A 12,236-nucleotide genomic window follows, 5' to 3' on the forward strand; every position below is an offset into this window, starting at 1 on the left:
GAACCAATCAATAATGACCCCAGTAACTAAAGCTTTTACAAATACTCGGGCATGCAATAGGCATCACAAAAACTCATTGTCAGCAACTGCAGCAAAATAAAGGTTAAGGCATGTAAAGGAGTCCTTTGCAGTCCCAAGCATAATTAAAAGTCTTTAGCCACACCAATTACTCCATACTGAAACAAAGTAGGAATAAAATGGTGATGAAGGACAAGACGAGTGGAAAAGTCTTAAAAGCAAGCTCCTGCATCAACCTACTAACCAGGTTTCATCCCGGCCAACGGTTATTTACACAAATTAGCTTCAAGTTTGTTTGGTTAGCATTTGGTGCTCCTGCTATTAAACAAATGAGCCCTTCTAGTGAAAAATAACGGGTGTCTGTTGCAGTAAATGCAAAACACATTTTCTCAGGAAAATCCTTTAACTAAAAAGTATTCTATTTTCTTTAAAGATGTAAAAGACTTGTTGCTACTATAGACTACACTAAGTTGGTTTATAAAATAAAACATCTAAAAATGCAGTAGCTATGAATGTATTTGCAAGAGACTGCGTAATTTAAATAATTTAATTTGTTTAAGAGCAATTGAAATAGTTCAGAAAGAGACTGCAGCATCCTATATGCACAAAGGAGGGTCATCACAGATCCTTCCTCCCAGCCACTATTTGGCCTTATAACTGTCATGGCTGTTAAACAACCTCAATAATTATTTACATGCCACTACTAGCAGTTTGGACTATTATTAGGGAGCACTGTGTGCCCTTTTACTTATATGCAAAGTTTATTTTCACTCTAAAACATGATGGTTCTTTGTAGCCTTTACTTCGCTGCCCTAATGACATCAGAGAGTGGATACCACTGAATCTCTTAGTTTTAATTTCTTTTAAAAAGCCCCTGCTGTCTAAAGACCATCTAGAGAGTGTGGTTAATGCTTTTATTTCCTCATGCCGGGACTAATGCAACTTTCGAAAGGAGTTAGCCAAGCCTCTCTCTCACATCTACAGCTGTTAAAGAATGCACATAAACCAGAGCACAAAACTCCTGATTTAGCATCTCTTCACAGGGTCCCTTCAAGTTTTGAATTAATTTTAAAAGTATTTAAAGTGCTCTGCCCCTTTTCCAATGTGTCTGGGTTGATTTTACTGCTCATAGATTTGCAGAATTGAGGCCTTTGTCCTTTTCTAAATCCAGAAAGAGCATTGGTTCCTAAACTGTAGAATGAGCTGCAGTTGTTGGAGGTCAGGTAGGCTCCATCTGTTGATGGTTTTGAAAACTTGTTTGAAAACACACTTTTTCCTATTTAACCCAGAATGATTCGGCATCTATGCTTTAATCTTTGTGTAATATATTTTCTTTGTATAACTTGTCACATTTGTGTTCAGGGCTGAAACAATCATGATTAATCGATTATTGAAATGATTCTCAACTAATATAGTGATCGATTAATCCTTAACTGGAGTGTTGAGACAGAAAAACGGGTCTTTAGATTACAACTCACGTAGAGCAGTAATTATACGTAAACATTTTGCATTTAAGATATATATAAAAAAAGAAATCCTCAAGTGGAAAAGTTTCAGTTTCACCTGGTTTAAATTTGTAAAAAATCTTCTTTAAGGAACCATCGGCTATTATTAATCGATTAATCTATTATTAATCGGTTAATATAAAAAAATAATTGACAGATTAATTGATAAGCAAAATAAACATTAATTGCAGACCTATTTGTGTTAATATATAATTCTTTTTTTCTACTTTACATTCATTTTTGTACAGCAGTTATTTCGTTTTTAGAGAGCTTTATAAATAAGTTTGTGTGATAGGGTAGTCCTTTTATGCAGTTTTTTCCTATTTTATAAGTTTGCTTTTCTATAGAGATAAATACAAATTCACAATTTGTCTTTTTTTCTCCTTTTTTCCATCTTTACAGTCTCACTTCTATTTTTGTTTCATATTTCTTTCTTATCTGCTCCCTGTCACCACCCTTCTGGTACACCTATATTTTCCCAATGAAGGACATCTCTATTTCTATTTTAAACATAATAAAGAAAGCTTGAACAAAATTACTTAATTTAGATGCTATTCAATTTGTAAAAAGGAGAAATGCAGTGAGTGATGCAATTTGTCTGACTTACTTATGGGTTTAAATAAATGGTGTTTAAATAAATATGTTTTAACGCTTCGGGTCATTAAAAACAAAAAAGCTCAGAAGCAGAAAATATTAAGCAGGCCTCGGCAAAACCTATCAGGCCTCAGCAGGAGCTTGCCAACAAGACGACCAACATCCCAAGAGTTTTACCTTCATCAATGTACCATGTGCTTTTGGATTTGGGCTGAGCTGGGGGGTCAAGAGAGCTGCCATTTAAAGTATAGTAAAACTCAGACTTGCTCCTACTGCCACACTGATGAGCTAATCCTGCAAGTAATGCAAGTACATGAGGGGGGAAAACAAGAGAGGAGTTTAATGTGCAGGTGCACAGCTGCTACTCTGAAATAAAAGGAAAAAAATCCAACAAAGAAGATTTATGAAACCACTATAAACCTTTACAGCAAAGGAAAGTCAACATTAAAAAATACAAAGCCATTCTTAAGACTGGTATAGAATGGTTAGGACATTCCTAAAAGTTCTCCATTAGTTAACACAAGCAGAAAGATTCTCACTTCTACAACTAAAAAGCCAAGTTGTCTTTTTCAGTATTAGCCTCTCAAGTGTAGCTGTAAAAATGTTAGGTAGCTCAGTATCATAATGTTGTTGTAGTACCTTTGCTCTTTGGTTTGCTTTGGCCAGAGGAGGATTTGTCACTGCCTCTGGGGGCAAAACTGTGCATTGGCAGCCTTTGGTTCTGCATGGGATATTCTGCACAGAAAGACAGACATAACTGCAATGTAAGTGAAACCAGAACTTTTCATTTTTGTCACGTGAAATATCAACAAAGAAAGCTTCAGAACCTACATGTTAATTCTCCGTCGCCACATTTAACTTAGAATTAGTTTGGGGGAAAATTCCAATTCTCTATTTGATTAAATGTCTTCTTTAACAGCCTGACAGAGTGGAAACGTCAGTATTTTGGAAAAAAAAAAATAATTAAAAAAGGAGAATGTATATATCAGTATATAAAGTTTTATGTATGGCAGAAACATGCATAGGCGCAAACCAACACGCCATTGTAGAGAACAAAGACCCAGGGTATCTCACTGGACTTTCAAACACAAGAGAGCCATCGCCACAAAAGGCTCTCTGTTCCCGCTGAAACACGAACGCCGAACACAAACTGACTGCTCAGTGGGAGCTCAGTGCTGGTCCGAGGGAGGGACAGCTCAACCTTTCCAGAGACTAAAAGTTCCAGCACTGCAGAAACTGAGTACACACACTGATAGAAATGAGGTGACTTACCTGGCATTACGTCACTGATGTGGACGAGTCGAGTGTGCTCCAAACTGGCAAAATTACACACCAGCTTCCCTTCAATCATACCATCCCAGTTCCCTATAGGATTGTCCTAAAAAAGTTGGAGACATAAACACGTTGAAATACTTTCAGATATTCCTCATCAATGCAGCCCTCATGCCCTCGTTGGCAGCACAAGCTTTAATTTCCCTCGTTTCTGATAATGAATCATCTATCACAACCTAACAGAGACGCTTTAGCTTGGTCCTCTCCATTATCATTCTTCAAACTACTTGGCTCCTCTCGACCACTTAAACAGCAGATCTTCCAACGCAGGTCATTCCTTATGAAAGCTCCAAGCAGAGCCTTGCTATTCCTCCTCCTCAGGTTCAAATGTAGGATTCTGTTCCAGGGGACTATCTGGAATAAGGTTAAATCCAGAGCAACTAGCGAGAGAAGGCAGGGCGAGGCTGATCGCACAGTGAGGCAGAGCAGTGGGCTCTCCTCAGCTCCCAGCTGGCCTTTTGCCATGCTGTTGGGTCATACAGCTTCAAGTCTTTACCTCACTCCCCGCGTGACTGCCTTGCCTTTGTGTGGGAGGCTCAGATGCACTGAGTGGGCTGCTGCAGCAGCTGATGTGGCTGCTAACAATCTGTAGTCAAATGCCTCGTTTATATGTTTCAATTTTAACATGAGGACAATGCAACAAGCCGTAGCGTCCAACTAAAAAGAAAAGTCCTTTATAGTCAAAACTTAAGACTAAATGACTTCATCTAGTTTAATAATTCAGCATTGACCCCTTCCCAATACCATAAGATTTTTTTCTTTATATTATTACATGAAATGACGGGATAAGAGCACACAGATCAAAACTAAAGTAAGAACATTAACACGGTTTTAGTTATCTGGAAAGAATACATATAAACCTAACTTTCTTAGGTGTAACAAAAAAAATTAGAACACTATTTGGTATTTTTTAAACAACAGTTATATAAAAATCTTACTTTTTCAGGAGCAAAAACTATTCCACCTGCTTTTAAAATCAATATTAAATCCTCAAATATTTCAGCTATAGTAGTGGGATCCATAACATTTATCATTGCTATTTCATATATATATATATATATATACATACACACACGTTTTTTTTTTTCAATAGAGGTAATTTTCAGATTTTCACTACAATGTATCTAGAAACCACAACCATTAAAAGAATCTGTCAAACTCACCTATCAAAGTTAGGGGGCGGTTATCTAACACCTGATTGGTCACCCTGCACATTAAGGCGAAGCAAATCGATTACAGAGACTCGATTCGCGTTAACCCCGCCCCCTAACTTTGATGGGGAGTTTGACAGATTCTTTTAATGGTTTCGATGCACTGCGACACAGGACCATGAAATAACTAAATGCACACTGAAATAATTATATATTTTTTTCCAATAAAATGAAGACATATTTTATTAAATTAATGACACGTTTATATATTTAATTCCTTATTTATTTAATGAATTACACATTTAATTAATTGTTGATCACTGTATTTATTTATTTAATTGTGGCACTTTATATTAGTGACGTGGTTTTAATTAATGAATGACACATTTATTTATTTTATTCCACATTTACTTAATTATTGACACATTTAATTGTTTATTTAATGCTGTATTTATTTATAAAATTTAGCACTTTTTAATCCTCCATATGGCAGTAGCATCAAGCAATGGGAATTTTTTTTTTTTAGCAACAGGAACTGACAGGTTGGTCAGTTTATAGGGAAGGGAATGCAACAATATAAAGAGATGTCCTGGATGAAAACCTGTTCCAAAAAAACCTTAGTCTCAAAACCCAAAGCATACAGCCAAGATCCTAAAGGATTGACTTAAGAAGCACTTTGTGAATGTCAAAGCCCAGACTGGGATCTTGGTTAAACATCTGGAGAGATCTGAAAATGGCCGCACACTGATGGGTCCTTTTCAACCTTAAGGAGCTTAGGTGCACCACTAAGGGAAACTGCCAGAAGACAGTAGAGCTGGCATCATATTTAAAAACACTTAAAGCCCGAAATCGTTAAGCAAGGGGTGTAAAAGGTTTTTTTTTTTTTTTTTTTTTTTTACTTGTAATAGATTGAATAGTGGAAAAAACTAAAAAAAAATTACATTTCCAAATATTCATAAAAGGTTTTGTGTGTAAAATTTTGAGGAAATAAACGTATTGTATATTATGTTTAATAGTTTAAGTTGAAAGTTTATAACATAACTAAATGAGGAAAAAGAACAGAGTGATGAATGCTTTCTGCAAGCTCTTCAATTGTTGCAAAAATTAATTTCTCTTTTTTGCCATTTTCTCTTTGAGATAAGAGAAAGATATACACAACAAGCAGGGATACAGGCTATATTGTTAGCCCACAAAAAAACAAAACAAAAAACGAAGAACGTCTTGTCAAGGTGTTAAAGCGGCCAGTGAGCAGCCAGGGCTGGATAAATCAATGAACTGATTACCTATCCTTATTAGCGGGTGTAATTCCTTCTATAAAACTGAACCATTTTTACGTCCTCCTTTGAGTATGTGACGAGTTTCAACATGACAATCAGTAAAAAACTTTACCTTAGATCCAACAAATAGTATTTCCCATTTTTATAATTCATATGAATGGAGTTAAAACTTCAACCTCTTTAGGTCAAAAAGAAAACCTTCATTTCAGAACAAATGCATCAAACCAACTGGTGATTTGGGCTTTATTTACAATCACAAATGCTAGACACCTAACTTCTCTTTGCAAGCTATTTGGGAATTACAGAAACTATCATGGCCAAATGCATTTAAAAACATCCAATTTTTATGTTTGAACCCGCCCCTGTCTGGTTTCAAAAACAGCAGGTACAGCATCTAATTGAACTGGAGCCATACTTACCATGTCCACTCCCACATAGTAACCATGGCTCTCATTCCCTGGTAGCAGGTCACAAAATATGACGGTTCCTCTCTCCGGCTCCTCTCTCAGCACCACCCTGGAGTTGATCTCCAGCGGAGGATAGTCCTGGTCGTCCTCCAGTCTGATCTGATTCACCTCCAGCTGGCCCAAACTTTCATTATCATCGTCCTCCCAGAGTTCCAGCTTATCCAAGGCAACAAACACGCCGCACTCTTCCTCACAACGGAAGAGCTGCCGGCCCTGGTAGGAGCCCTCCGTGAAGCCCTGGCCCCGACCCTCCTCCTTGGACACGAGAGGAGAGAGCGGATCAGACATAATTCAGAGATAGGACAAAGCTTAGAGGGAAAGTTGATTTTTTTAAAAAAGGATCAGGCTGTGGATCTTTTATCAATCCTCACCCAAGTTTTTCAACTTTCCTTTTCATGTACACCTCTAATGCGTTTTTGTGAGCTAATGTTGGATTAATTTTTCAGGATCAGCTTCCTTATAAATAGAACTATGCTTAGACTAAAACCAACACTGCGCTGCTATGGTGAAAGCTTGTTTATATTGTTGCAGGACATAAGGTCCAAAGCAAACAGCATCACATCAGGGATTCAGACTTAGTGCCGATATTATTCACAAGTAAATTACACCGGGCTCAGTGGTGGAGGCGGTAGCACTGCTGCCTTGCAGCAAGAAGGTTCTGGGTTTGATTCCCGGCTTGGGGTCTTTCTGCCTGGAGTTTGCATGTTCTGCCTGAGCATGCGTGGGTTCCCTCCAGGGACTCCCACAGTCCAAAAACATTGCTGTTAGGTCAGGATGGATGGATGGATGGATGAATGAATGATACGGTGCAATTATTTGCTTACATTTATGTTAGCCTATACAGTGAATGAAATTATACCTAAAGGATAGAAAAAAAAAAGGAAAAACTCTTCATATTCATTCCACTTTCAGGTAAGGATAGAAAAAGATAGAGATTATATATTTTATGTATGTTAAAAACAGATATTAAGATAAGAAATCCAAACCAATTATCCAGAATTTCTGAAACGCAGTTATTGCTCAGTATTCATAGTCAATATGCACCATGATGATTAAAATGTCTTTTTAGTTGTTTTTTTAGTTTAAGAGGGATACTTTAGAGTTTTTAAAATGAGAATTTGGGAAGCTGTTGTTCCTTCCCATACATATGCCAAATCCTCTTAGGTTTTTAGATATGTGAAGAAATGCTAACCGTTCATCAGAGGAAGCGTCCATTTTAGATCAAATTTTAAACAAAACCAAGTTCGACTGAAAACACCACACATCGCTGCCATGTTTCCTGTCATTGTCTTATGTTGATTTAACCCTGTATGCTGTATTAATCAGCCTGTTCTACTGTGACTCAAAGAGCCGGCCAAATATTCGTTTTTCCAGGTTCATAATCTTTCAGAGATTACAGCAGATCGACAATTGACTACAACGACTGATGTCGGTTACTGATGTCGGCTGAATCTAGGCTAACCTCTGGTTCTAAGGGATAGATTCATTTCATACAGATGTTTGAGCTCAGATTTGGAAACAGTGCTGGGTTTGGAAAAAGAAGAAAAACAGTTTGGACTTTTTTGCTGTGCAAATTACTTTTAGCAACATTGGTGCATAACAATTCCTCTCTGTTTTATACATTCAAACACTAACGACAATGGTCACAAATTGTGCTTTAATAGAACTATGTGTACCTCTGCTTTAATGAGATACAAACTGTCCAAATCACTAATGAGTTATGTTTTCCTGTCTTTTGCAGCATGTTTTATATGCATGGCAGCCATATTCAGTGCTGTAATTAGTGCTGCTCAGTTCCCTCCAACTGACCAATTGGGAATTACCACTTCAAGGGGCATTTGTTTTTTTTGTTTTTTTATTCTTTATTTCTGAAGGCAAATAAAAATACATAATCAAATCTGAGCACAAACAGAACATATTTTTAACTGTCCAGCACCCTAATGCAGCTATTATAACTTCACAGAACCTCGTTTTCAAAACCTGTGTATCCTCTCATAGATGATCACTTAAAAGTCGATTTAACTAAGAAATTTAACAATCTAAGTGATATAATTTAAAATATTATTTTTGCGAATCCTTTATCAATTTGTTGTTTTTTTACCTGCTCTTCTGCAATGTTTTATAAATTAGCAGTAAGTAATGCTTAATTAAATTATATTATTCTGTGCAATGAAGCAAATTATCTTGCATTATTACATTCTAATATACAGAAATTAATTGATAAAGTTAATGCTAGGTGTGTTACTGAGAAATAAAAAACAAATATATAGATAAGAGTAGGTAACAAAATACTACTGTGAGGAAATTAATACATATAAGCAAGGTTCTACTTTCGCTAATCTAAAAATATACCACTGACAGTAACAAAACAACATTATTTTCTGTCAATGAGGCTCAGTTCTTTTTGCATCTAATTTTGTTGAACATCTGAGCAGCTTCTATGGTTATAAAAAATATTTACATATTTCTTATACATTCATGTTGAAGTAACTGGAAGCTTACAAGTTATTTTCACCCCTATATAATCTATGTTATTCAAAAAGTCTTTAATTTGTTATTGTTTTTTTGATTAGTAATGAAACTGCTATAGAAATCCTAATCCTCACCAGGAGCTCGACGCCAAACCAGATTCCGGAGAGGGCTCGGTCAGGAAGCAGCGAGCCTTTGAAACGCACCACTCCAGGTAGAGGTTCATCCCCCGAGCGCAGCTGGACGCGCACCTTGGAGCCACAGTCGATGTCTCGAACGCGTTCGAGCCGTTCCTCGTCAGAGAGCAAGTTGTATCGCTCCTCACAGTTGGTGATGGGGAAAAGCAGCTCAGCCAGCTTCTCGTCCAGCTCCACCACGTCCCGCTCATCTAGGCTCAGCACCACGTTGGTCTGGTCCAGGATACGGAGGCTCTTCTTGCCCTTGCATGGGGGAAGCGTTCGGCCCAGGCTGTTGCGCTCCTGGCAGGCCTGGCCGAGGCTACCACGGGGAATCCTCAGGGTCTTTTGGGTAGGCTTCTCCACAGAGCATTCCTTCACAACCATGTAGAAGCGCCAGTCCTCCCTGAAGCCCCCGCTAGCCTTGTCCCCGCTCCACAGGGCAGAGCTCATAGCTGCATGGCAGACTGGAGGCCAAGCGCCAAGACAAGCTTGACTGATGGTCTAAAATAACAGTCAAAGAGGATAATTTAATAATAAGCAGAACAGACAACAATATCTACTTAAATGCTTGAAGAAAAAAAAGCTGAAGTTAAAGTTACCAGGAAAACTCTCACTTTTAAAAAACAAGCAATGCTCTTTAATCTGCATGAAAGGAATAAAACTGGATGGGTGGATGCACTGTCTGCAAAGCTGCAGCATTCTGCAGTTTTGAAAAAAAAAAAAGGGTTTATGATACCACAAAGATTCAGAGCATTATATAACGCAAACAACACATACAACATGAGTAGGAGCTGTTGTTTCCGTTTTGACAGGGCAGAAACACACGAGTACAGATTGTTTAATAAGAAAATTACTAAGGAGCATTACTGGATACTAGATATTCTGTCATATCTAATGGGTACAGACTATGTCATGGTCAAGGAACTGCATTTAAAACCGGATTACACCCACCAGCCTTTTTTATAAAGAACCCAATGATCTGCTTGTTTAGACAAATAGCAGAAACCTTACAAAAATTTTTAGTTTTTCTTAACATCTCGATTAGGTCACCCTACTAATGGCCTACCAATGACCTCCATACCTTTGGGAGATAAAAATAAAAAAACAGACATTCGCATTAAGGATTTGCAGCTGTTATATCTAAAACAACAATTGTCTGACATCTTTCATAAGAATTAAGGGTGGTTTTGAAGGCAAAAGGATCATCAACCCAGTACACAAAATTTTTCCCATTACAGTGGCTGGTGCACTACAAAAACTGTAAATCTAAATAAGTCAGTTTTTCTTAAAATATGTGCATTTTTTCTTGAATTGAGGAGGTAAGTGAAACACTTTGCCAATGGAACAAGACAATTTACATTTAAAATAAGAATAAATAATTTCATTGTTTTATTTCAAGTGCATATTATCTAATCATCTTATTTTAAGCATAAAAATAGTCATTCCATTGGCAAATCATTTTATTTACCTACTCTAATTAAGGGTAAATACACTTAATTGAAGAGGTTTTTTGTTTAGTTTCTCGATCTTTTTTGTAGTGTGATCACATATTTATGAAATAGTTCTCATTGGTAAATGGTGAAGCAGAGCCATCCGTGAGTTGATGTTCTGCTTTCAGGAGCACCTCGTGTGTAATTACTCAAATCTACACATTTGAAAGTGCTAAAAATAGATAAGGAGCAGACAGTGGATTTTTTTTGTCTGCCACGCATGACAGGACGAGCATCAGCATGGTGGATTTCCCCTAATCACGTCTCAGATGTGACGGTGTTGAGCATATCTGATGCACCGCATCCGTCATTGGTCGCAAGGATGACAGCAAAGACTACTTTAAAACAAAAATGTTTACTAAGCACGTTTTTGTTTACAAGATTCAACACAACATCTGGACCGATCCTTAACTTACTATTGATCTGCAATGCACAGGGTTGAAATAAGACAATGTTGCAATTTAAGATATTTTTAACCTGGTAGAAAAGTGCACGCGCTCGCTCTTATGGCATTAATGTGTGTTGTCCATCATAAAGACCCAAAATTCACATTGGATTTAACTTAACATGTTCTTTGACATACTATGCAGGAGTGTATCACCAGGCAGAAACTGTCAGTTAAAGCCCCTCCACCCCTTTCTGAGAGGGAAATAGCTAAAATGCACCAAACAGTCATTCATAGCCAATGCAAGCGGCGCAGACGACTTACCTTCGAGACGAGGCAGGTCACTCAGAGGCTACTGGTGACTGACAGATCATCTCATGCGCTCATCACAGTTAAAAAGCGGCTTTTAAAGGCATGATAAATTCTCCCTGTTGTAACCTGTGTTAGCTCAGCCGCTAGCTAGCTATCGCTAGCGTTCAAAACAGCTGAGTGTCAGGCTAACGTTAGCCGTGGCGACAGCTAATTCTACGGTCAGAGGGCTGCCACTACTGAAATGAACAAGAAGCATTTAAATATTTGTTCCACATTAGGGGGAAAAAACGAAACAATACGCTATAACGCAGCTTACATAGTCTACATTTATTATTTACAGGAGACGACCTCACCGTTGGTATGGCATTACGTCACAGTATTCTCTATAGACATTGGCCATTCACTATTGTTTCTTGGCGCTGATTGGTTACTTTTGTATGTGTAAGGCAGGCCTATTGTGAGGGGTTTTCCCACTAGGAAAACATAGTTAGGTTGAAGCGCACACACACTCCGACACCCAACTCCCTCCCTCCACACACACACACACACACACACACACACACATTTAGCTCACTGCAAAATTAAATTATTTAATATGAAACTTTAAATCTGAAATAAAATTGTAATAAAGCAGGAGCTAAATTAGTATACTAATTGATTTTTTTATTTTTTTATAGCACATAAACCTGTCATAAGTCTTTATTTGTAGTGTAGAGTAATAATTAAGCCAAATCCTGATGTCTTGAAACATTTTGTTGTCATAACCTATTATATTATTGCAGCTATTCAAACAAAAAGATAAAAAAAAAAATAGGCTACCTTGTATTATTTATTTTTCAACAAACATTATTGGCTTTTGTGGTAACAACATGATGAAATATGTATAATTTCTGTTAAAAGGATGTTAAATAATCCATAATACTTAAATGTTAATTTTTTATGAATGTTTACTATATGGTTACTATCGTGCAGATGAAGCTTTTTATTGTAAACATGATGTTATTGTTATACAATAAAAACAAATCAAAGTTCAATATATTAAGACTAATATGGCTAT

The 12,236-nt window shown here is 37.2% G+C and overlaps 1 protein-coding gene across 3 annotated transcripts in view; it reads right to left on the reverse strand.

Annotated features, from left to right (window-relative positions):
• cylda (cylindromatosis (turban tumor syndrome), a) overlaps nt 1–11,557 on the reverse strand; it is a 28,333-nt gene extending 16,776 nt beyond the window's left edge. For 2 of the 3 annotated variants that reach the window (XM_038307229.1, XM_038307227.1), the window contains exons 1-5: nt 11,192–11,557; nt 8,951–9,493; nt 6,297–6,599; nt 3,390–3,495; nt 2,757–2,852 (exon numbers count right to left, since the gene is read on the reverse strand). In XM_038307229.1, coding sequence (XP_038163157.1) covers nt 2,757–2,852; nt 3,390–3,495; nt 6,297–6,599; nt 8,951–9,442 — 997 coding nt within the window. In that variant the 5' untranslated portion in view covers nt 9,443–9,493; nt 11,192–11,557. Of the gene's footprint in view, nt 1–2,294; nt 2,412–2,756; nt 2,853–3,389; nt 3,496–6,296; nt 6,600–8,950; nt 9,494–11,191 lie in introns of all 3 variants that reach the window. The other variant, XM_038307226.1, reaches the window with a different exon arrangement.
• Nucleotides 11,558–12,236: the final 679 nt, after the last annotated feature.

Source organism: Cyprinodon tularosa, unplaced genomic scaffold (genome assembly GCF_016077235.1).
Source record: "Cyprinodon tularosa strain WSP-4 unplaced genomic scaffold, ASM1607723v1 ctg604, whole genome shotgun sequence".
In the NCBI taxonomy this organism is placed as follows: Eukaryota; Metazoa; Chordata; class Actinopteri; order Cyprinodontiformes; family Cyprinodontidae; genus Cyprinodon; species Cyprinodon tularosa.